The sequence below is a fragment of the Sebastes fasciatus genome, chromosome 11 (assembly GCF_043250625.1).
Source record: "Sebastes fasciatus isolate fSebFas1 chromosome 11, fSebFas1.pri, whole genome shotgun sequence".
NCBI classification, from domain to species: domain Eukaryota; kingdom Metazoa; phylum Chordata; class Actinopteri; order Perciformes; family Sebastidae; genus Sebastes; species Sebastes fasciatus.
The window spans coordinates 4,928,199-4,953,828 of NC_133805.1; the positions used below are offsets into that span (position 1 = coordinate 4,928,199).

Genomic DNA, 25,630 nt, shown 5'->3' on the forward strand with positions numbered 1-25,630 from the left:
CAGTAGTTCAGACACTGCAGTGAGCTTAATGGAGATCGTCTGACCTCTTGACCTCTTGTAGAAGACATTGGATGGTTTGAAGGACAGTGAACGGCCGTATTGTTGCTATGTGATTGAACGTGCATCATTAATTAAATTTGGCACAGATGTAGGTTTATATGTTACGAAAAGATGTAGATATCGGGGCGCTGCCAATATGGCCACTTTCCAAAATGTTGCAGAAAACTGATTTTATGACTCTTGATGATTTCCAAGGTGCGTTCAAGCTGATTAGATCAGATGTCAGAAGATCTCAGGCATGATTTTATTTACCTCTTTTTTTTTAAGGGTACTTTTTAAAAGCTTTTAACCTGAGAAAAACGTGAAAATCAAATAAAAGGAGCGTGATCACTTCAGGGTCAAACTTCACCCCCATGCCTTCATGATAGAATGACAACCTTTAAAACAGCAAGATCGTCAGCTTTCCATCGGTGTATTTATCTTTTCATTAGCAGTAAAACTGACAGAGATAACGCTGGATACATGTCTTAGTCACCAGTAACCTTTAATCACAGTTAAAGCGATACTGAACTTAGGTAGATCTTTGGGTTGTATTGCTCACTAGACGTGATATCGGCCCAACTAAAGGAGAAAATCATCATCAATTGCTTCCGCTGCTTCTTTTCTCTCTCCATTCAGTCCTGTTGCTAGTGAAACAGTTCGCTAAGGTTGCTTTCACTCATAACCCGTTTGGTTACCTGAAAAGGTGTGTCTCGGTCCGCCTCCAAGCCGACTCTGGTGCGGTTTGTTTATGTAATTTTAGCATGATTTCAAAAGCTAAACTACTAATAAATCCATCTGCTGATTGTGAAATCTGTTCAGGAAGTGATCTTATTGATCTGTATTTAAGGCCATGTATAGAAGCATGCCAGCGAGGAGGTTTTCCCTGATTAACAGGTCAAAAGCAGTTAAACCCACCAATCGTAAGGTCGGTGGTTCGATCCCCGGCACATGTCAATGTGTCCTTGAGCAAGACACTTAATCCCAAATTAGCCATCGTTGTGTGAACGAGTATTTAGATTAGATCCTAGTTGGCACCTTGCATGGCAGCCTCTGCCATCAGTGTGTGAATGCTGACATGTAGTGTAAAGCGCTTTGAGTGGTCGGAAGACTAGAAAAGTGCTATATAAACGCAAGTCCATTTACCATTAACTTTACATAAAAAAAGTGTGTTACAGTGATCTCACAGTAATACACCCCGTGCACGTGCCCGTGTGCTCCCCGACGTTTTTAATATGCATTCACACCAATCATCTGAAAGCGTGTAAAGGGGCTTTGGTACAGTCCTGTCTCTACTATTATTCATCATAACGTGGCTGATTTGCAGTCTGATAATACTAATAATCAGTTATTAATCAAAGAACACAACTATACACTTCAGAAGCATTAAAGTGCTGCATATAGACTTCTGTCAGTCACCAGAATTTCATTTCCCAACGTGGGTCCTGATGATGCAGGATGACAATCAGAGAGTTACCTGTCAGTCTGTAGAACTTCATATTTACTCCTCTGGTTGGTTTGTAAAGAGTCAGTGTGAACAGGACCAGAACTAAAATGCAACTATGCATCATTTTTTTTTCACTTGGACCAAATGAACCCAGCTACTGGTGTGAAAACACCCTGAATCACACTTTTAGCACATAAACAAACGTGAACAAAGGGGATTCTGCTAACATGTAAAATAATGAGTTGTGTAGGGCCCTGTGATATCTGCGATGAGGAAAACATGGAAGGAATCGCGGAATTTGAGAATAAAAATGGAATCAACTGTAAAATGGGGAATATCGTGGAATTTGCCTAAATGTGGATACAATTGATAAAACTCTGGGTTTTCCTGCAGCCGTTATAAGCATTGTTTTCACAGCGCCTGAGCCACATGAACAGAACAAACTATGCTGCTTTGTTTTGGTGTCATTAACGGGCACGCTGCTTCTGTCCTCTGCTCTCTGTGTTGGTGTTTCATCGAGAGCGAGGCTCAGCTCCTCGTCCACACACGGACACACTGCACTCTAAGAAAAGTCCGTAAAAATACAGGCCAATGTACCGTGTTAATATGAAGGAATTTTCTCTATCGATTTTTCACAGAAGTTTTACCCGTATTGTTAAATACACATTGCATCGTGGGAACAAGAACCTCCGCTAGAGCAAAAGTTCGAAGGGGCAGACACCATCACACACACGGCAAAGTTTAGTTCAAATTTAGAATTTGGAGAAACCTTTCTCACACTTCTGTGGTAAAAAAATCAAGAATTAATGTCTCACCAAAATGATTTATGTTCAGGACTTAACGTTAGCTCAGTATCGTTTTAACTGGAAAGCTGTTTTGTTGTTTAGTTCAGCTGTTAATGTCGACCGTTAATGTTACCGGATACGCCAGGAATATTTTTGCCGACTCATTTTGAGACTAACGCAAGTTTGGTATTGTAGTTTACATTTTACCAACGCTCATATTTAAGACTTCAAGTCAGGTAGAGTTAGCCGGGGTTATGTAGATGGAGCGGGCCCATAGGATGTACACAAAATCCTCAGGTGACAACAAGCCTAGACCAGTTATATTCAGGCTACTTCGTTACACCGACAGGAAGGCCATACTGGATGCTTGCCGAGCTGCTGGCTCATCTATCGCCCATGGGAAAAATAAGCTGCTGCTGTTTGCTGATTATTCCCCATTTACCTCAAGACGCAGAGTGGCTTTTGCTCCTATCATGAAAGATCTACGAGGAAAAGGAGTACAGAACTTTCTCATGTATCCTGCCAAGTTGAAGGTCTCCCATAATAAAGAGACCCTCCTGTTTGATTCTCCTGATGAAGCTCGGAAATTCATGGAGGGGTTATTCTGATCCTCATCCTGAAAGCCCCCCCCCCCCCCCCCCCCCTTCAACCATCTTCCTCCACAAGATACTGTATGTATATACACGCTTTTTTTTGTGCTGTAGGCTGCATTTGTTAGAGCCCAGTCTTCTGCATTGTGCTACCTCACCCCTTTTACATCTGGCTTGTGGAATTTGAATTTATTGTATACTACTAGAAACATCTTCCGTTCTCTTTGATAGAATTGCGAAATGGTCTTGTATTTTATTTTTTTATCCCTATTTAAAGGGAATATTTTTTTCTGCATTGATGATTTTTGTTCTTAGTTTTATTCTCATAAATTGGGATTGGATGTTTTGTTATCGTAAAATGTTTCTCTTAGACGCTATTTAAAAGGGAGAAAAATATGACAATGGGAAATATATTAGCAGAGGATGGAGGAAACAGGAAATAAGTGAAGGTGGGAAGTTGGGTTGGTAGGTGTGTCCAGGAATGGGCAATGAGAAGAGGGGAGAGGGGAATATCTTAGTGTAGCAAAGCAAATTGCATTATTTGAACCACCTTCAATTAAGACAATCAGACTTAAGGTGCCCCATTTATAATCAAGCAAGGCGAGCTCAGGCTGAGCATCCCAATCTTATGCCAGTTTACTCGAGGGATCCAAATATGATCCTGTGTTATATGCTTCTGTTTTCTGTATTCTATTTTTTAAATTTACTTTATTATATTACCTTAGTTGTTTTGCCTTTTGTATGTTTTCTTTTTGTTCAGCCCATTCCCGTTGTTTTGGTGTCACTATTATTATTTCCTTCCTTTTTTTTCAAGAATCACGAAAGTATAGAATCCACTGAAGATCAAATATGTCCAAGTTAGTAATATCAAGCTTCAACTGTAACGGTTTAGCTGATAGGAAGAAAAGGGGACACTTTATTAGTTGGCTTACGGATAAAAACTATGATATATTTAGTTTAAAAGAGACTCACTCTACCCAACTGGATGAGATTAAATGGAAAACAGAGTGGAGGGGATAACATATACTTTTCACATGGATGCTCAAATTCTAAAGGTGTAATGATAATGTATAAAAAGGAAGAAGATATTGTGGTCAAAGATACAATAATACATCAAGCAGGTAGATATATTATACAAGATATATTAGTGGATAGCCTAGAATTTGTATTAGTAAATCTGTACGCACCTCATTCTGATGATCCACTCTTCTTTCAAGATATATTCAACATGTTGCAAGAAAAAAAAAAAACATGATAAAAATGTGATAATGACAGGAGACTACAACACTGTGTTGGATGTAGATCTGGATCGAAAAGGCATACAAACTAAGAATTACCATTCTAGAGCATATAATGCTATTTCTGGCATCATGACCTCACTAGATTTAATTGACATATGGAGATTGCAAAATCCAAAGCAAACAAGATATACATGGAGACGAGGAAATCAGGCTAGCAGAATAGATTATTTCTTAACATCATTTTCATTGACTCCAAAAATTAATAAAGTGAAAGAGAGTTAGAAAGACTAAATGCAGAGAAAGCCAACGTATCATATTTGAGAAATAGAATAGAATGGATAGAAAATCAGGAGAGATCAACCAAATATTTTTTAAATCTCCAGTATAAAAACACTGTAAAGAAAAATGTTTTGAAGCTTGTAGTAGGAAATAAAATCATTGAAAAACCAATGGAAATTTTGCTGGAACAACATAATTATTTTTCAAAATTGTACTCCTTTCAGAGCCCACCAGAGGATTTATTGCATCAAAATACTAGCCCCAATTCTCAAGACGATAATACCGTAAAGTTAACAGAGAAAGAAAACAAATCTTGTGAGGGACTTATTACGCTGGAGGAATTACATCAAGCCATTAACTCCTTTGAAAAAGGTAAAAGTCCAGGAGCCGATGGCATACCTGTAGACTTTTATCAAACCTTCTATGAGTCTGTTAAAACACCTTTGCTGAACACCTTCAACTGGTCATACAGCAAAAAACAACTTACAGAAACTCAACAGGAAGGTTTAATCTCACTATTATTGAAACAAGATTCAGGTGGAAGGTATAAAGATCCAACTACTCTAAAGAATTGGAGGCCAATCACACTACAATGTAACGATGCTAAAACAGATTAAAACTAGTACTGCCCAATATTATTCATCCAGATCAGTGTGGCTTCTTACAGGATCGATCTATCAGTGACAGTATTAGACAAATAATCGAAATAATGGAATATTATGACTCAACAAAAACCCCTACTTTAATTTTTTTTGCTGACTTTGAGAAAGCTTTCAATAAAGTACGTTTGGATTTTATTTATAAATGTTTAGAATATTTTAACTTTGGAGACTCTTTAATTAGTTGGATAAAAGTAATGTATAGTAGTCCAAAGTGTAAAATAATAAACAATGGTTTTTTTTCTGAAACAATTAAGCAATATAGAGGATTGAAACAAGGATGTCCGCTGTCTGCGTATCTATTTATTATAGCTATAGAAATCTTAGCCCAAAAAGTAAGAATGAATAACAACATAGAAGGCTTGAGAATAAATAGTTTGGAATCAAAAATCTAAATGTATGCGGACGATGTAAGCTTTCAAATTCAACCAAATGTCGCATCCTTTACTGCATTAGTTAAAGAGTTGAATAACTTCTCAGTAATTTCCGGACTAAAACCTAACTATGATAAATGTACTGTGCTGCGAATTGGATCTCTGAAAGGTAAAAATTTTAATATCTATAGTAATCTGCCACTAAAATGGTCAGATGGCCCAATAGATGTCCTTGGTATACATATCCCTAAAGACATGGACCTTATCATGAAGGAAAACTTTTATAGAAAGCTACATACAGTCGACAGAAAATTAAAAGTTTGGGGAATGACTAACTTAACTTTATATGGAAAAATAACAGTGATAAATTCCTTAGTGATTCCTCAGTTTATCTATATCCTCATGTCATTACCTACCCCAGGAGAGGAGCTGTTTAAAAAATATGAGCAAAATGTGTTCAACTTTCTATGGGGTGGGAAGCCTGACAAAATTAAAAGAGCTTATCTATATAATGATTACAAACACTGTGGACTTAAATTGTTAAACCTTAAGGCACTCAACTTTGCACTAAAAGCATCCCTTATACCAAAATTTATCTTAAATCTGCAGTGGTTTCCAGCAAAATTATTGAGGTCTGCTCATCTTCTGTTCCACAAAGAACTCTATCCTTACCTCCAGTTAACTGCTTTTCAGTTCACTATATTAAAGAGAAAGTCATTTCCATACTTATCCGGCTTTTTGGTAGAGGCCATAGTCAGTTGGTTTCAATACCAATATCATCAACCAGAGTTAAGTTATGAAATCCAGAGCCAAGTGTTGTGGTATAATAGAAATATTTTGATTAATGATCACCGTATCTTTATTGAATCAATGTTTGAAAAAGGAATATTATTTATAAATGACCTCTTGAATAGTGCGGGCGAAATCAAGTCTTATGATGAATTTAAAATAGTATACGGTAATGTTTGTGACCTTTTTACATATAATCAACTCTGTGCAGCTATACCTCAGATCTGGAAAAGGAAGCTATTATTATGTACAAAACAAATGACATGTTGCCCCTACATTAAGGACACAACATGGATGTATAAGAGAAAAATAAACAAGAAAATATATCAGTTATACATGCAACTTAAACACATTTCTGCTGCACCAGTAGCTATCCAGTCAAAATGGGAGGATTTGTTAGACAAATGTATCCCATGGAGGAAAGTATATGCATGTATTTAAACTTCTTTTGATGTCTCCATTAGAATGTTACAACTAAAATTAATCTACAAATTCTTGCCTACTAAGAGAATGCAAAAAAAATGGGGCATCCAACTATGTGACTTATGAAAATTCTGTGAGGAGGAAGAGGAGTCAGACATTCATTTATTTTGGTATTGTAAGGAAGTTGCATTATTTTGGATTAAAGTTGAAAAGTGGATCTCAGTCTACAAATCAAATTTCTATAGTTGTCCTTTATCTATAATGTTTGGTGATTTAAGGGATGATGAAAAAGGAAAATACCTGAACAACATCATCATTATGATGATGGGGAAAGCATTTATATTTAAAGCTATAAAAAGACAGCAGTTAAACACTGAACGTTTCAAAATGTTTTTGAAACATCAGTGGGTTCTTGAGAGTGATGTTAATAGAAATAAAGAACAGAATATAATTTTTGAGCGTGGGTGGGATACTTTGAGTCAGGGTGAGGATTGGAGTTAAACAAAATTTATAAATAAATAATGTCGATAAAAGGTCAACTAAAGGGATGTAAATATGTCCCTTTTTTTGTCTGTAAAATAGAATAGATAACTGTGAAAGCAAATGTGTCTAAGTGGATATCTATATGTACGCGCGTGTGGATATAGACATATGTATATACTGTATGTGTATATATATCTATATATGAGGTTGGATGTATGTATATAAACATGAATATGTATGTATATGAATATTAACTTATCTCTTGACACTGCACTATTACAACGGGTAGTACTTTTATTTATTATTTTTCTTTTTATGTTTTCTTTTTTTGTTTTATATATGTTGTTGTTGCTGTCTGTATGTGACTTTTACAAGTATGTGTATGTATTCCTTTAACATTAAATTAAAAAAAAAAGAAGAAGTTCTCATGTCACCTGTGACTAGAAGTTAACGGCAATCTCTGAACTTTACCCAGCGTTATCTCTGTCAGTGTTACTGCTTTATTGGTTGTCATTCTACCATGAAGGCATGGGGGTGAAGTTTGATCCTGAAGTGACCACGCTCCTTTATTTGGTTTTCACGTTTTTCTCAGGTTAAAAGCTTTTAAAAAGTACCCTTAAAAAATGAAGAGGTAAAAAAAAACTGTTGCGTTCCAATACCCATACTACCATACTACTTAGTATGCAAGAAAACAAATGTCTTATGTCCCAATACATAGTATGTCAAATGCAGTATGCCAAAAATACCAGGATGTCCTGCTACATCTGGTCACATTTTATAGTATGAAAGCCAGCATGCTTTTCTGGCTGTTTTGACCTACAATCCTCTGCAAAGCAGATATATTGTATGTATACTGCATGTAACAGTACGTACTTTGTAAGGGCAGCTGCTGTGTACTAAAAGTAAAAGGGCAAAGTATGTGATTTGGGACGTGGTCAGTCGTGCTGCTCCATGTCCTGGAATGAATCAGCTTAATAACTCCTCCCTCCTCTTCCTGCTCTCAAACACAGACAGTTCCACTCGGTCCATTTATGTCCTTGTTCCTTCCCCTTTAGATCAACAGTTTGAAGGTGGGTGTAACTAAGATAAGTGTTGGTTCTCAGGAAATGAAACTCAGACAGTCGTTGCTACTACTGAGAGGTGAAATGGCGCAGAAAGGAGTTCAGGTGGAGAAGGAAACCTTCTCTTGTTCGATCTGTCTGGATCTACTGAGGGATCCGGTGACTACTTCCTGTGGACACAGCTACTGCATGAACTGTATTAAAAGCTACTGGGATGGAGATGATGAGAAGAAGATCTACAGCTGCCCTCAGTGTAGGCAGACCTTCACACCGAGGCCTGTCATGATGAAAAACACCATGTTAGCAGATTTAGTGGAGGAATTGAAGAAGACTGGACTCCAAGCTGCTCCTGCTGATCACTGCTACGCTGGACCTGAAGATGTGGCCTGTGATGTCTGCACTGGGAGGAAACTGAAAGCCTTCAAGTCCTGTCTGGTGTGTCTGGTCTCTTACTGTGAGAAACACCTCCAGCCTCATTATGATGTGGCTCCATTAAAGAAACACAAGCTGGTGGAGCCCTCCAAGAAGCTCCAGGAGAACATCTGCTCTCGTCACGATGAGGTGATGAAGATTTTCTGTCGTACTGATCAGCAGTGTATCTGTTATCTCTGCTTAATGGATGAACATAAAGGCCACGACACCGTCTCAGCTGCAGCAGAAAGGACCGAGAGGCAGAGAGAGCTGGAGGTGAGTCGACTCAACATCCAGCAGAGGATCCAGGACAGAGAGAAAGATGTGAAGCTGCTCCAACAGGAGGTGAAGGCTGTCAATCGCTCTGCTGATAAAGCAGTGGAGGACAGTGAGAAGATCTTCACCGAGCTGATCCGTCTCATGGAGAAAGGAAGCTGTGATGTGAAGCAGCAGGTCAGATCCCAGCAGAAAAGTGAAGTGAGTCGAGTCAAAGAGCTTCAGGAGAAGCTGGAGCAGGAGATCACTGAGCTGAAGAGGAGAGACGCTGAGCTGAAGCTGCTGTCACACACAGAGGATCACAACCAGTTTCTACTCAACTACCCCTCACTGTCACCACTCAGTGAATCTACACACTCATCCAGCATCAATATCCGTCCTCTGAGCTACTTTGAGGACGTGACGGCGGCTGTGTCAGAAGTCAGAGATAAACTACAGGATGTTCTGAGAGAGAAATGGACAAACGTCTCACAACCAGTGACTGAAGTGGATGTTTTACTGCCACAACCAGAGCCCAAGACCAGAGCTGGATTCTTAAAATATTCACGAGAAATCACACTGGATCCAAACACAGCATACACAAATCTGCTATTATCTGAGGGGAACAGAAAAGCAATATTAATGCCACAACAACAGTCTTATTTTAGTCACCCAGACAGATTCACTGGATGTTTTCAGGTCCTGAGTAGAGAGAGTCTGACTGGACGTTGTTACTGGGAGGTGAAGAGGAGAGGGAGAGGAGTTAATGTAGCAGTCGCATACAAGAGTATAAGGAGAGCAGGGGGGTGGTATGAATGTGGGTTTGGATTCAATGACAAATCTTGGGCGTTAGATTGTAACCAAAATATATTTTTGTACAACAATATCAAAACCCCCGTCTCAGGTCCTCTGTCCTCCAGAGTAGGAGTGTACCTGGATCACAGTGCAGGTATTCTGTCCTTCTACAGCGTCTCTGAAACCATGACTCTCCTCAGCAGGGTCCAGACCACATTCACTGAGCCTCTCTATGCTGGACTTTGTCTGCCTTATTATGATGTCACTGCAGAGTTGTGTAAACTGAAATAGACAGAAGTCATTTAAGGGTTCAATTCTGTGTTTTAACTCTTAAACTTATCTGGTGTCCATCATTGTTGCTGCAGAGCTGATTTTTCTTTTCATGTCATCACTGCACAGAGATCAGCTGTCAATCAAACATTACGGGCTCTACTTTGACCAAAGAATGTTTATTACCAAGAAGTGAAGGTTAATTGTTTGTTCCATTGTAACGTCAGCGCCCAGCAGCAGAGCTACGCTTCCGCCATTTTGAACTGAAAGCGACTACCGGAAGCCAGTAAAACGTCCACCTACAAAGTGACGTACATAAGTAAAACTACATTATTTCTATTCTATTGTCACATTCTACCAAAACGGCCGGAGTTGAACAATAAAATATTATGAATATAAGAAGCGTTTTCAGTCCAAAATGGCGGCATTTAATAGTGTTGTCAAAAAAGCAGCAGAGTTGCGTCTCTTTGCTTCTACACTCTTTGCTTTGACATCTTCTCATGAGTTGTTCTGTAAATGTGTGAGTGTCTTCAGGTGGCGCTCCTTCCTGTGTCTGTTTCACTGCTCATGATGATCTTTGTTCACCTGAACTGATATTTCTCTGCATGAAAATGTAAACTTCTCTGTGCTCTAAATGTTTGATGAATATGTATATATATATATGTGTGTGTGTGTGTGTGTTGTTGTTTCTCTTCCACTGCACGGGTCTTAAAGGAAGGTCTAGTGATTTATTTCTTATCATAGATATTCTGTTCTCACCACTTTTTGTAAAGATATCTAGAATCACATTTATTTGTTGGGCAGACTAAATGTTGTCGTCCAGATCGACGTACAAACGAGATACTGAGATGTTTAATGAAACTGTAATTATCATGATCATAATCAATAAGGAAATCATTATTCTCTGTTACATCGCTGAGATTCTGCTCAAACAAACTGATTGTGTGGATGAAAATGAATCTGTACGTGAAATCATTGTAACAAGAGTCATTTAACAGACTTTACTGATGGGATGTGTGAACAAACTGAAGGTTTCTATAATCAATAAACAAGAATGAACTAAGTCTTTTCTTCCTGTCTTTTTTCCAGGGTATCATACAAAGCTCCAGGCTGCTTTGGATCAGGATGACGTCCTGAAATTAAACCGTTTTGTCACAAATGCTTCAAAGTAGATCGTTAAATATGTGAAAAAAATGATTATAAAGCCATTTAAATATTTCAGGACAGTTTAGTTTGATAACTCCCTGTTGTCAGTCAGCTGTTTGTAACCAGTCAAAGAACAGAGTTTGTCGTGAAATCACACTGGATCCAAACTTATTTGGTGTTCATGGTATTTAACCTCCAAATCACTATTCCAATGCTTTGTTTATTTATTATATATAAGTATGTAATAATTATGTATGAATCCAAAAATATCCCATTAAATAAGGAATAATCCCACAACATTATTCATATTTAACATTAATTATTATTAGTTATTCTCAGATGGATTTCGCTGTTTGTTGTGTGTAGAGGAGGCTTTACTTTACTGGTTAAGTTCTAGACTACTCCACACTGTCTTCTGTCTGAGTGTCCTGAATAGTGTATATAGAGTAGTCTTTGTCCAAATGAACCCGTAAAAATTCACAAGTGCATATTTTTCTCTCAGTTTGGGGCTCCGTCCTCACTAGGCCGTCGTTTTCCTCACCCTAACAGAGCTCTTGGTGATAGAGCGGCCCAGTGAGGGCTGTGTGGCAGTAAGAAAAGCTGTTGTTGCCTCCTGGGATCACTCATTTTAAATGTCAGCGTAGCCCATCACACAGTACGGCTGCTGTCATTAAACAGTATCACATGATATTGTGATTGAGTAATGCTCAGCAGAGCAGCAGCTTGGGAATGACTGCTGGTCAGCAGGTGGTACTATCTACGAAAATAATATGAAATACTTCTCCTGTGATCGTTTCTTGTGTTTGAAAGTGCTTCTGTCTCCGTATATTGACTGCTGAACACGTGGAGATTCTCTCAGAAAGCTCCGACTTGGACCACAAGAGGTCAGGAGTGCTCAGTTTTAAAGTGGTCTGAGGATGTTAATCCACCAATCTGACAGCCTGAACTCATTCAGTCAAAATCCAAGCCAAACTTTCACATCTAGCTGTTAGTCTGAAGGACATGAATGTCATCAGGACACTGATCCATATCACAGTCAGATGCTGAACTAGCAGTCCTGAACCTCGTCATCGCTGTCATTACTGTGAATGCTCATTTTGATCCAGAGATTTCTGTAGAAAATGTGAGCGATGGACAGTAGTTCAGACACTGCAGTGAACTTAATGGAGATTGTCTGACCTCTTGACCTCTTGTAGAAGACATTGCATGGTTTGAAGGACAGCGAACGGCCGTATTGTTGGCATGTGAATAAACATGCGTCATTAATGAAGCTTGGTATTTCCTCAACTTGATCTCAACATGGCTGCAGGGTCACAAACTTTCTCATTTTACAGCTAAACAGTACAAGATGTTTCTGAAAACAGTGATTGACAGCACCGGAGGACACTACTGCACTATTGTCAGGATATAGTTTTATAAAAAATAAAAAATGTTTTAATCATATTTGCTCTAATTCTACCCACTGCTGTTCTAATAGCTAAAAAAAAACTTTAACTGTTTGAAAAGTTAAAGGACCCATTATTATAAAAAAGTGAGATTTCATGTTTTTTATTATAAAGTAGGCTTAAGTCCTATATAAATACTGTAAAAGTATCGAAACGCTCAATCCACAGGGAAATACACACAGCCCGTATTCAGAAACTCTGCATTTGAAACAAGCTGTCAGGATTTTTGCCCATTCGTGATGTCAGAAATATACAATATTTAGACCCTTTACACAGATTTAAACATAAACATATTAATAGTGTCCCAGTTTATTTCCTGGTTGCAGTGCATGTGAATGTCATCAGCTGACAGGAAGTAAACATGGACCCAAGCTGTTACCTAGCAACGCAATTCTGTTGTAATTTCGTCAAAATGCGCTAAAACGGAGCGTTTCAGACAGAGAGTGAATACAGGCATATTCAGGCAGACAGTATGAGGAAAATAAAGTTTGCTTTTTTAACATTACAGCATGTAAACATGTTCTAGTAGAAACACAAAATACAAGTATGAACCTGAAAATGAGCATGATATGGGACCTTTAATAACGTTTTTTTTTTGTTTTATTTTGAAAGGTATTACCGGAACACCCTCTGCTGGTCTTGTTATAATAAACATGACATCAAAGTTTAGCTTGACACTTCCACAGGTCGCTTTCAGGTTGGTACCTCCTCATTAAATCAGCTTACAAACATGTCAAAGCTCAACTGTTCAACTTTGGTATCAGTTATTTCATGTCTTAACTGTCTAAAGTAACGTTAATTACCTGTTTGTCGAGTTTGTGTGTAAAGTTATATTGTTTTCTCTGCGTGTCATGTCATGCAACAGTCTGGTTGTGTATCCAGCCATCTAGTTGGACTCTTCTGAACAGGTCAGTCTGCAGGTTTTTAGACTGCTTACTCACTATAATGTAGTGATGGCGAGCTGAAGCTTCAGGAAGCTTTCCAGCAAAATGGTTCAGAAAAGGCTTCATTTCTTCTTCTGCTTCATGTGCACAACAAAACCACCTGTTGGCCAAAGAGTGTAAAACAGGCAGATATGATCTTAACCATGTGATAAGATAAGATATCCTTTATTAGTCCCACAGGGGGGACATGTGCAGTGTACAGCAGCAAAGGAGATAAAACAAGATGCATCAGCTAACACAGCTAAACAAAGTGTAACAAAATATGAACCCTTTAAATAGAAGGAAGTATAAAAATAGGAGCAGTATATACAGTATGGACAATAAAGAGACTAATAACAAAATTGCACAAGTGGAAAATGATTTTGCAAAATGATATTTCACTACAATACTTACTTTTTGAAATAATTCATTCTCTTTAAAACATGATTTACAATGAGTCATATCATTTTTAAACTCCTATAAACACATTTTATTCCTTACTTTTGGAACAGTACTGTCAGGTTTTGCTGTTATATATGAAGTAGAATCTGTAGAAATATTTTATTTCTATATAAGATCAGATATTCCTTTATTAGTCCTGCAGTGGGGACATTTGCAGTGTACAGCAGCAAAGGGGATAGTGCACAAAAAAAAGAGCTAAACAAAGTGTAACAAAATATTATATATAATATTGACAGACTATTAACAAAATTGCACAAGTGGAAAATGATATTGCACAGTGAGAATGAAATTAAACTCCACCTGAAAATATCAGGTTATTGTCAGTTTTTGGTGTGTATGTGTAAGTGGTCTACTGGGACCACAGATCTGAGATATACTGTATTTTGTGCCAGTGAAGGCTGTTATATATAATATAATGGCTATTTTCTAGTAAGTATATTATGAGTATATAACATACATGTATAATAAACTGTAATTGTTTTGTGACTAATGCACCTTATGTGTGTAAACCAATCCTTTGGTCAATAATTGTATTGTAGTGTAATATAATATAATAATGGTAGGAGGGGTAATATTAGTGTTCTGTGTCACTTCTTAAAAGTGGTATTGGTTTAACCAGTGAAATCTGAACCACTTCCTGAACCAGTCACATGGTATGGCCGGGCAGCGAGGCTTTGGACGTCATCAATGACGTCATTGGTCTAAAACGATACAAACCTCGATACGCGCATCGCGGAAAACTTCCTGGATTACTCAACACACGCTCCGAAGCCTCGGCACAGCACGTAACATCACTAACTTCATTGAGATGAGGGTTTCTGGTGCATTTGTGCTTCACCTTGCAGCATTTAATGTCATGTTCAAACCACCAGTCTAGTAGGCCTTGGCCCCCGTCTAATGCCTGGACTATGTGGCTTTCTGGGGGGGGGGTCTGAGAAACAGACTGTGACAGAAAATAGAAAATGCATTCAGTTGAAAATGCATCATTGTTTACAGGAAGCTGTTGCAGGTTATCTATGTCGCAATCATTGGCTGCAAGACTGCAACCCTCATGTTTACACTTAAAGCCCCCCCCCCCCCCTCCAGTGTATTTTCTATGATATTTTTTATATTTATTGAGTCATTTCTTGACTCCTGACATTTTTTGATTTATAATTTTGTGTTCAAAGTTAAAAAAAAAAAAAAAGAAGGTTGTTGGTAAAATGGGAATCTGACATATGACTATAGTAGAAGCTGCAGGTCGAAGGTCATCCTCCAAGCTGCAGGCGCACCCAAGCTTTTTTGCGTTTGAGCCGCAAACCTGTTTGTCTTTCTAGTTAGTTAGGTGTAGTTAGCTAGACCAACTTATTGCATTAGCTACTAATTTTATTACCTCCGCCAGGGCCGAAGGGCTAGGAAGGAGGTTATGTTTTCACCGGCGTTTGTTGGTTTGTCCGTTTGCAGGATTCCTCCAAAAGTCCAAGATGGATTTGAATGAAATGTTTTGGAGGGCTGGGGTGTGGCACAATGAACAATACATTCAATTTTGATGGCGATCCAGATCATGATCCGGCTTCTGGAATTTTTTTTAATAACTCCGCTCAGTTTGTGCATTAACGCCACAGGCTTTAGGACAATGCGCAGTGTAACTGATGACGCGTCACCCAGCCTCTTTCCTTCTGCCTGCAGAGAGAGGGACAGAGAGAGTGCGGGAAATGGAGGGGAGGGGGGGGGGGGTGGACACCTGTAGATTCTGAGTTTTTTCACATTAAACTCGGTGAAATTACAGTTGAGTTTGACCAAAGCACACTTGGTGATTGTTGGAAAGAGTAACGACGACGGTTTAGGTGAGTTTTACTTTGTTTCTGTCCAGTTTGAATGAAGTGTTTTACGATGCTCCGCTACGTACAGCTGATCTCAACATAAACACAAATACACGTGGATGATGGCGCATGCAGCTTGGCGGAGGTCTGCGCTCTCTGAGTGTAATGGCATTTGTGTGTGCGGTGAACGGGTGAAATCAACGCAGTGGATTACACAAAGTCCCACCACCATCACAATTAGCAAAACACATAAATAATAGATAAAAAGACCAGGAGTTGCTGGATAAAACACATCAGGTAAGATAACGTTTCATTTGTGCGTGGTCATAGCAACTTTAGGTTTAAGCTCCAGAATCTGCCCAGAGTTGGTAAAAAAAACAAAACTGAACAGTACATGTTGAAGAGTTATTATCAAAAGGTGTAAAAATGGAGCATGGACGCACCGGTGATGAAAGAGATGCATATTGATGATCACTTTTTAAATCTTCTTAAAGCTGACTGAGAAAACTAACGTGAAACTGAAATCCATCTCAACCTGAGAAACTCTTCTCCCCTCAGCTTTGAAGATGAGTTCCAGAGTGTCAGGTGATCCGGAGGAAGAGGATGAAGAAGAAGAAGACGAAGAAGAAGAAGGGAGCGTCAACCCGACAGAGGTGAAAATGAGTCAGATGGTGATGCCCTGTCACAGCAACCATCGACAGGAGCTGAGCGTGGGACAGCTGCTCAAGTGGATGGACTCCAGTGCCTGCCTCTCTGGTGAGATCTGTGTGTGAGTGTGTGATTCAGTAGTCATGTGGTGTGTGTTGAAATGATTTCACTTGTGAGTTTCCACAGTCTGTTGTAATCACTGAGTAGCCAGACAGGACATGCTGACATGTGTCTGTTTCATATGGGCAGCTGAGAGGCATGCTGGGTGTCCCTGCGTCACTGCCTCCATGGACGACATCCACTTTGAACACACCATCAGGTAACAGGAAGTGTGTGCACAGAGGCGTGGGTCCTGCTGAATTGATAGTGTGTGTGTGTGTGTGTGTGTGTGTGTATAATAAGACCTGGATACAGCCATGGATGTATGAAGAGAACTGGATACAGCGTTGGAGGCGGGACCCCGTTCATTCCTATGAAAGTTACTCAGCGGCGCATGAAGACAAAATGGCTTGAAAAGTACCCGGATCTTGTGCACATGGAACATACGCTGTAGCGTCCGCTCGGTCACATGACTCGGTCACGGGGTCACAACGTCACTAAATAACTCTGGATTCGGCTATTAGTGCGTTTTACAACTTTTGAAACCTAATGATTTAAATAAGGACTATTAGAGTGTTCGTACTGGGGAGTTTATTTACCTAAAAAACAGCGTCTCTTTCCCAATGTAAGTCTGTGAAAAAGTCTTTTTGGGCCCTATGGCATCACGTGACGGACACAGAAGTTGCAGTACTGCCATTTGACCACTACGAAAGTCGGGATCAACATCCGGCGCTTGCGGTATTGCAGTGAAAAATCCCCCTGCTTCCCAAAAAGCATTTTCCCCATAGACCATTATTGTGAAAGAGAGGTCTGTAAACTGTTAACAGGACACCTCCACCTGCAAACAAGGTTGATTATGACTCTTTCTAGTATGAAGTTTTGATCCATGGAGGTTTTACATTTGCAAAACTTTCCTCAATCTGAGAAAAGTGATTTAAACATCTGTGACGTCATCACGATGTAAAGTCTGTGGTAACTTGGGAGAGTTCAGAGCGGGAGAAACACTACTGCGCGTATTCAGTGTGCCGCATACCCCGGGAGTAAACCTGGAAGCTACAAAACCTTTTTTTGACGTATGCGCCAGGCGAGCAATTCTCATTGGACTGAATGGGCGCCATCTAGTAGGTCTGGTATCCAGTTCTTATTATACATCCATGTTTTATATACAGTATGTACTCATTCTTCATTTCTGTCTCTCTGTTCAGCGTTGGTCAGGTGGTGAACATCAAGGCAAAGGTCAACAGAGCCTTTAACACCAGCATGGAGGTCAGATTTACGTTGTGTTCTCACTTATGTTTTACACTCCAGCATTTATACAAAGACACCAACTCATTCTTTGTGTCTTTACATTCATACTAGGGCTGTCAATTGATTACAATATTTTAATTAATCTCATGATAGTTAACCGTTTATTAATCACACATTTTTTTATCTGTTCAAAATGAACCTTAAAAGGAGATTTGTCAAGTATTTAATACTCTTATCAACATGGGAGTGGACAAATATACTGCTTTATGCAAATGTATGTATATATTTATTACTGGAAATCGATTAACAACACAAAACAATGACAGATATTGTCCAGAAACCCTCACAGGTACTGCATTTAGCATAAAACAATATGCTTAAACTGCAGCCCAACAGACAACAACAGCTGTCAGTGTGTCAGTGTGCTGACTTGACTATGACTTGCCCCAAACTGCATGTGATTATCATAAAGTGGGCATGTCTGTAAAGGGGAGACTCGTGGGTACCCATAGAACCCATTTACATTCACACATCTGGAGGTCAGAGGTCAAGGGACCCCTTTGAAAATGGCCATGACAGTTTTTCCTCGCTAAAATTTAGCCAACTTTGGAGCGCTATTAAGCCTCCTTCACGACATGGTAGCATGACATGGTTGGTACCGTTGGATTCTTCAGGTTTTTCTAGTTTGATATGATACCAGTATCTTCACTATAGCTTTAAAACTGAGCCCACTACAACCTCCGAAAGATCGATTGCGTTATTGCGTTAAAGAAATTAGTGCCGTTAAAACAAATTTGTGTTAACGCGTTATTATCGCGTACCACTATACCCTGCTCAGGATTTGGTGGAGACCAAAAACGGAGCTAAAAGAGGGTGAATGTTGGACTTAAAACAACTCCAAATCGCTCCGTAACAGTTGGATGTGTAAATAAACAACTTTAATTAACAAGTTGGCCATATCAACTAAACTGGGAATGATACTCCAGTGTTCATAATCTGTTTCCGCTGCCCACAAGTGGTAAAAAAAAAAATCAGTTATTGTGTTTTTTAGAGTTTGAAGACCTCAGTGAGCTTTTGAGCCAAAGTTACCAGCAGCGTGCCGTGAAGTCAAATCACTGCTGGCAGCTTTAAATCTTGTTATTTATTGTTGTTTGCTGAATACATCATATCATATATAGTCTATAGTCAAAGCATAAGAGTTTGACCGTAGATTGTCCCTGATATATTCCATCCCAGGTGGGCATACAGGTGAGATGTGAGGACCTGTTCTCTGATCGCCACTGGAGGGTTTGTCACGCCTACGCCACCTTTGTTACCCAGCGCACCAGCACAGGAAAAAAGGTAAGGGGTGTGTTGATTTTTTTTTTGCTATTGAACAGTCTGCTTTTGTGTGTGTACGTACTGTATGTGTGTGTGTAGGTATTGTTAAAGGCTTCCTGACACTAAGTAGACACACTTACTGACGTTTACTCACAGGTGACCCTGAAGCCTGTTGTACCTCACACTGAGAAAGAGCAGGTTGAATACAGCGTGGCCGCTGAGAGACGGAGGGTCAGGATGTTACACGATGACATCATCAAAGACCTGCTCTCTCATGGGTCCATCCTGCAGGGTAGGTGTGATGCACGCTGCTGCAAATGTATAGATAACACCAACCAGATCCTTTAAAACCAAGCATTAACTTTCTAATTTGTGTGTGTGTGTCAGCTGACAACTCAGCAGTAAGCAGAGCGGTGGCAGCAGAGAAGACCAAGGTGGAGAGTGTTGAACTGGTTCTACCACCACATGCTAACCATCAGGTTATTTATTTATGTATCTATAAACTTGCCTGTTTATCTCCAGTTATGTTCTGATTTGAGAGTATATGGTGGTTAGTGTCATTTTTGTACTGCTATACAATTTTGGTATGGCAACATACATGTATATAAAAAGCCATCACAAACTCAGGTTTTAATGAATTCAAAGGCTTTTCGTTCATTCCGTCAGTGTTGTGCTGTCGTAGTCTTTAGGGGTGAGATGACTGGATCATCATTTCCGTTTATCTAAATACCAGGTGAATACATTTGGAGGACAGATCATGGCCTGGATGGTGAATGTAGCTACTATTGCTGCCAGGTACAGTCACACACACACACACACACACACACACACACACACATTTGAAGTGCTTTATTTGAATGCACCAGGGTTACAGGTGTAATGTTCTCTTGTTGTATAATCTCTCTACTCAGTCGTCTGTGTCAGGCCCACCCGACTCTGCGAACCATCGACATGTTCACCTTCAGAGGACCTTCTCAGGTTGGAGACAGACTGCTGCTGAAGGCCATAGTCAACAACGCCTTCAAAAACAGGTATCAGTGTGTCCAGAATCACACATAGAGATACAGAAGACAAGATCAGATGAGATCTGACTGATTTTGTGTGGAGAAAACGGGTCACGATAACGGCTCGGTGTTAAAAAAAAAAAGTAAGAATAGGTACGTACATAGGACTTGAAGAGTGATTCTGTGTGTGCTGCAGCATGGAGGTGGGGGTGCGAGCTGAAGCCTACCATGAGGAAGGGCCTAACCGACACATAAACTCTGCCTTCATGACCTTCGAGGTGCTCGACGACCACAGGAAGCTGTGCACGTTACCATGGATACGACCCGAACCCCTGGTGAGTCAACCAACAGAATGAACTACTCATGAAGAACGCATTAACCCTCTGAAAAATATAATATAATATAATATAATATAATATAAAATAAAATAAAATAAAATAATATAATATAATATAATATAATATAATATAAAATAAAATAAAATAAAATAATATAATATAATATAATATAATATAATATAATATAAAATAAAATAAAATAAAATAAAATAAAATAATATAATATAATATAAAATAAAGTAAAATAAAATAATATAATATAATATAATATAATAATATTTGTATATAATATAAAATAAATAAAAAAACACTCATATTTTTCCAATCATATTAATTTGTCTAAGATACTGAAATAGTAATCTATAACACTCATTTAGTGAGTTCTTTTGTAGAATATCTATTAACTCTCTGAGACCGACAATAGACCAGTTTTTGGCTTTTTTAGGGGGGTCCAGGGGGTCTTTAGGGGGAGATAGCAGGTCACTAGTTCTAGGTCGCTAGTTTGTGGCTGTAAAGTTTCATGAGGCTGTGAATATCCTAGAGGTCACCACAGGTCATTTTACAGAGTGAGGTCAAATTTCAATCATTTCTTTGGTTTTCTTTATCTCTTGTGAGTCCCCCAACTTCCGACCACTGTCCCTAAACGGGACAAGAGGAAGTAGAAGATGGGTAGCTGAATTGAGGTGTTTAATTGGATTGAATTTCTCTCTGTCTGTGTCTTCGTCTGTCTCTCTCTGTGTGTCTTTCACTTCCAGGAAGGGGGGAGGAGGTTTCAAGAGGCCATAGCCAGGAAGAAGATCAGATTGGACAGGTAACGGTCTACTCCTGTGAAGAGCACGTACTTTCTTAGCTTTCAAATCCACGTTCTGTGTGTCAGAAGTGATACGGTTTGTATGATATTTTCAGTTAACTCACTGTAAACATGGTCTACGGGGCCACTAGAGGTCAAAACCGCCAGAGGATACCTCAGTATCAAACTCTGAGCCCATGGTAAACAGTGTTTCAGTAGTTTAAATAAACAGATGCATCACCCAGTCATTGTCGAAATGCTTCTAACTGCGCTCCCTTTTTGTTGTTTCAGAAAGTACATCATTTCCCACAAGCAGGGCGAAGTCCCTCTGTCTGTACCCTGGGACCCCAGGAACCAGGTGAGGAGTCACTCAGGACTAGTAACGATGACATGTGCTGTGATCAAGAACACATTACTATATACTCCACATGGAGAGGAATGGATGCACAGAGAGAGCACGCATACGGTTACTGGCTGAACTTATAGATCTTTGGCACAGCTTTGATTATTGACTTGCACGACTACACAAACTGGTCAACAATGTCACTCATGTTGGGTCACTACTATGGCACTAGTCATTTGATGGATTTCAATTCATTTACAGTCTAAAACTAAGCTTGAAGGCACATTTATGGAGATCATTTATCTAAGTGAACATTGCTTTTTCCGCTTTTCCAAGCAATGGTATCGTTTCATTTCATGTATGTTGCAATACTATCAGACTTATTGGAAAAATCTGCTCTTCGTTATACTTTGGCAGCACTAAAACCAGACATTATGTTGACTGTGATGGATGAACTATTCAGAAAGGTTTTTTCATGCTGTACTGAAATTAATGAAACTGAGGAACAGAATCTAAAAAAATATGTCAAAGTTTGGAAAATGAAATAGCAGTAATATATTTAATTGGTGAAACAAAGATACATATTCATTCGCTACCAAGTAGGGCTGCATCGAAAGTCTTTTTCTTTACATTTGAAGCTTCTATTGGGGTTTTCGAATGAAGCTTATTATGTCTGTTGTCATATTTTACGACGTCATCACACTAAAAAATAAATTCTTTGAACAAAGTCCAAGGTGATGTCTTTAAATCTTGTCTCTGCAATGGTAACAGAAAAAATAGCTGCACAGCATTCAAATGTTGATTTAGATTTTGAGTGTCAAAGTTGTAAATGAGGCTAACTATTTGGTGCAGCCCTACTAAGCTAATATGTCAAATTGGGGTGATGCTTTTTGTAGGATGTAATAGGAGAATTTTATGATTTTTACGAGGCGGTTGTCAGAACTATGGAGGACGGAACCTGCCAAAATCCTAAATAAATGAATAAATAAATGACTCAATAAATAAATAAATATGTCATTAAATGTAGCCATTAACTAATTGATAAAATGTGACATTTGATATTTCTATTTTAAGTTGCTTCTTTATTTGTTTATCTTTGTATTAATTCGGTTTTTTATTTACTCTTCTGTTTAATTTCCCCTTTTATTTATTTGTATTTTAATTTTTTATCAATTTTTTGTATTTATTTTTTAGGAATTAATTTATTTTTTATTTATATATTATATTATTTAAAAATAAATGAATAAATAAAAAATAAATGCAAAAATAAATAAATACATTAAAAATAAAATAAACAGAAGAGTAAATTAATAAGGGAATTAATACAAAGATAAAGAAATAAAGAAGCAAATTAAAACAGAAATATCAATTTATGTCACGTTTGATCAATCAATTAATGGCTACATTTATTTTTAATATTATTTTTGCTACATTTTATGACATTTATTTTTTTATTGAGTCATTTATTTATTATTTTATTTTATTATTTATTTATTTATATATTCATTCATTTGGGATTTAAGCAGGTTCCCTCCTCCATACAGAACAGGAGGAGTAGCATCAGGGCCCAGTATTGACATAGTACCTTCTGCTCCGTGTGCATGCTTACGTGTTTGTTTGCTAATGCAGTATGTATGTTGTGTGTGTGTGTGTTTGTGTTTCCAGGTGTATCTGAGCTATAACAATGTTTCAGCTCTGAAGATGTTGGCTGCTAGAAACAACTGGAGCCTCAGCTCTGAGAAAGACAAGGTACTGTATCTGCTGGGAGTTTTTGTGTTTTATGTATGAGAGTATTTTTATCCCCATGAAGGAGCTAGATGTTTCATGTGATTATTTGTTCCCAGGTGCGTCTGTACACCCTGGAGCAGAAGTCCATGTTGAGTATTCGGGTGGAGTCGGAGGTGGATGTTCCCGCTCTCAGAGCCTTTTGTCTGCTGGCTGAGCTGAGCAACAGGGCGAGCTGGGACACACATTATCAGTAATACTTTACTTTTAGGAAAGAAATTCAATAAATCTTTTCCCAAAATGTGATACTCTTCCTTTAACAATATAGTCAATACTATTTCACTTTATTTCAAATAAGCTATATTTCTATCAACATCCTCATCAGTGGTATCTCTCTGTGTCCTCTCCTAAATCAGGGAATGTGAGCTGATTCACCAGGTGGACGATGATGACTTCCTGTATCGAGTGGTGACCCCAGCAGTGGGTCAAGGTGGAGTAGGTTCCTCAACGTCAGCCCAGCAGTGTGAAGGGATTCTCCAGGACTTCATCTTGTTGGCTTCCAATAGGAAGCCATGTGGCAGCGGGTCAGTAACGATGGTGTCTAGATGGTAACCCACAAGTTGCGAAAAACTCTCGCGAATCCTGTTGCTCGACGACCTATCCTAACCTCAACCATTGGAGGTCAATGCCTAACCTTAACCATTGGAGGTCAATGCCTAACCTCAACCACTGGAGGTCAATGCATAACCTTAACCATTGGAGGTCAATGCCTAACCTCAACCACTGGAGGTCAATGCCTAACCTTAACCATTGGAGGTCAATGCCTAACCTCAACCACTGGAGGTCAATGCATAACCTTAACCATTGGAGGTCAATGCCTAACCTCCACCATTGGAGGTCAATGCCTAACCTTAACCATTGGAGGTCAATGCATAACCTTAACCATTGGAGGTCAATGCCTAACCTCCACCATTGGAAGGCAATGCCTAAGCTTAACCATTGGAGGTCAATGCCTAACTTAAACCATTCCAGGATTGGAGGTCAATGCCTAACTCTAACCATTGGAGGTCAATGCCTAACCTTAACCATCTCGCAGGAGATTCACAACTTGTGGGTTACCTTCAAAACACGGCCGTCAGTAGAATGACTGTCTGGAAGGTCTAAATGACAGGTCAAAGGTCATACACCTCTATCCTCCAGGATTTACTGGTCGGTTCCTGTTTTTTCTCCTCAGAGATCCGTACATCATCGCACTGCGCTCAGTGTCCCTGCCCACTCACCCTCCCACCGAGGGATACAACAGAGGAGAGGTTCTGTGTGCTGGATTTACCATACTGGAGACCAAAAACAACACATCCGTGGTGAGACAATATTTTAGCTGATTAAACTGCTGTATATTTACATATAGTCTTAACAAACTTCTCTATTATTATTATTATTTGGATCTTTTTTTCAGATCAGTTACTATAACCAGGCGTCTCCAGAGGTTCTTCCCTACATCTCCACAGATATCGCCGGCCTCTCCTCCACTTTCTACCACAACTTCTGCTCCTTAAGCAAATACCTGACCAGGAAAAGACTGCAGTCCACCTCTGAGGTGCAAACCAGCCAATATCAGGCCACGAACACAGACAGCCCCACCTGTGATACTGAAGGTGATAATCTGTCAGTGGCCCTCCACAGCACACAGCTGTAGACAGTCAGTGGTACTTTACAGGCCAGTTTACATCCAAAGTGTAGAGTGAGATCAAGCTTTTGGTTTTTTTTACAATATGGTACTATTAACACTGTCACAGTGAACAAAAAGTTATATTTACATGAAAAGTAAACGTTGCTGTTGTTTTTTTAAACAAAGATATAATAGAAACTCAAAAGGTTACAATACAAGTGAGTAAAGAACAAATGTTGCCTTAGATACTTGAATGCTCACTCTAATATTCAACCAGAGTCTGATGTAAAACATAGACCTGATTTCAAAATAAAGGCTCATTCGATATTAATTATTGTGTTTTGACAAAAATGAAACATTGTAATCAGTGTCACCGATGGTCAGATAAATGTTTTTATGTTTACAAATCTAAGGCAAGTGTTCATTGAATTGTAAATCTAACCAGGTGTGGGGTTTATAGGAAAATGCAGTGATTTTTGTGAAACACTAACAGTAGTATTAAGTGGTGATGGAATTGTCTCCTTTTACTGACTACTAGCACAAGGTAACACTGATGTTTAATAAATTCTTTTGTAGGACTTTTAATAAAGATGTTTTAACAGAATACATTTGCTGTGTCCTTCCAATCAGAACGCAACAGTAAAATACACTGTATTATAATTAAATGACTGCGTTATGCCACTTAATCAGTCAGTTTGATGGTAACATTATCTTCTAACAAGTTTGCATGATTTACTTAAGTTAAAACTATATAAAAAAAAAGTCAT

At 38.8% G+C, this 25,630-nt stretch overlaps 2 protein-coding genes across 2 annotated transcripts; both read left to right on the forward strand.

Annotated features, from left to right (window-relative positions):
- The first annotated feature begins 8,054 nt into the window (after positions 1–8,054).
- On the forward strand, positions 8,055–10,964 carry LOC141776480 (tripartite motif-containing protein 16-like). The gene has a single exon (XM_074650095.1). The coding sequence runs from the start codon at positions 8,216–8,218 to the stop codon at positions 9,920–9,922; it is 1,707 nt and encodes a 568-aa protein (XP_074506196.1). The 5' UTR covers positions 8,055–8,215; the 3' UTR covers positions 9,923–10,964.
- Positions 10,965–13,097: 2,133 nt separating this feature from the next.
- Positions 13,098–24,931, forward strand: LOC141776447 (acyl-coenzyme A thioesterase 11-like). Its single transcript, XM_074650060.1, has 17 exons — positions 13,098–13,189; positions 16,238–16,435; positions 16,577–16,646; positions 17,632–17,692; positions 18,911–19,015; positions 19,151–19,286; positions 19,382–19,473; positions 19,728–19,789; positions 19,906–20,025; positions 20,195–20,333; positions 21,092–21,147; positions 21,418–21,484; positions 23,135–23,218; positions 23,314–23,447; positions 23,611–23,778; positions 24,429–24,555; positions 24,651–24,931. The coding sequence occupies exons 2-17, from the start codon at positions 16,246–16,248 to the stop codon at positions 24,888–24,890; spliced, it is 1,851 nt and encodes a 616-aa protein (XP_074506161.1). The 5' UTR covers positions 13,098–13,189; positions 16,238–16,245; the 3' UTR covers positions 24,891–24,931.
- Positions 24,932–25,630: the final 699 nt, after the last annotated feature.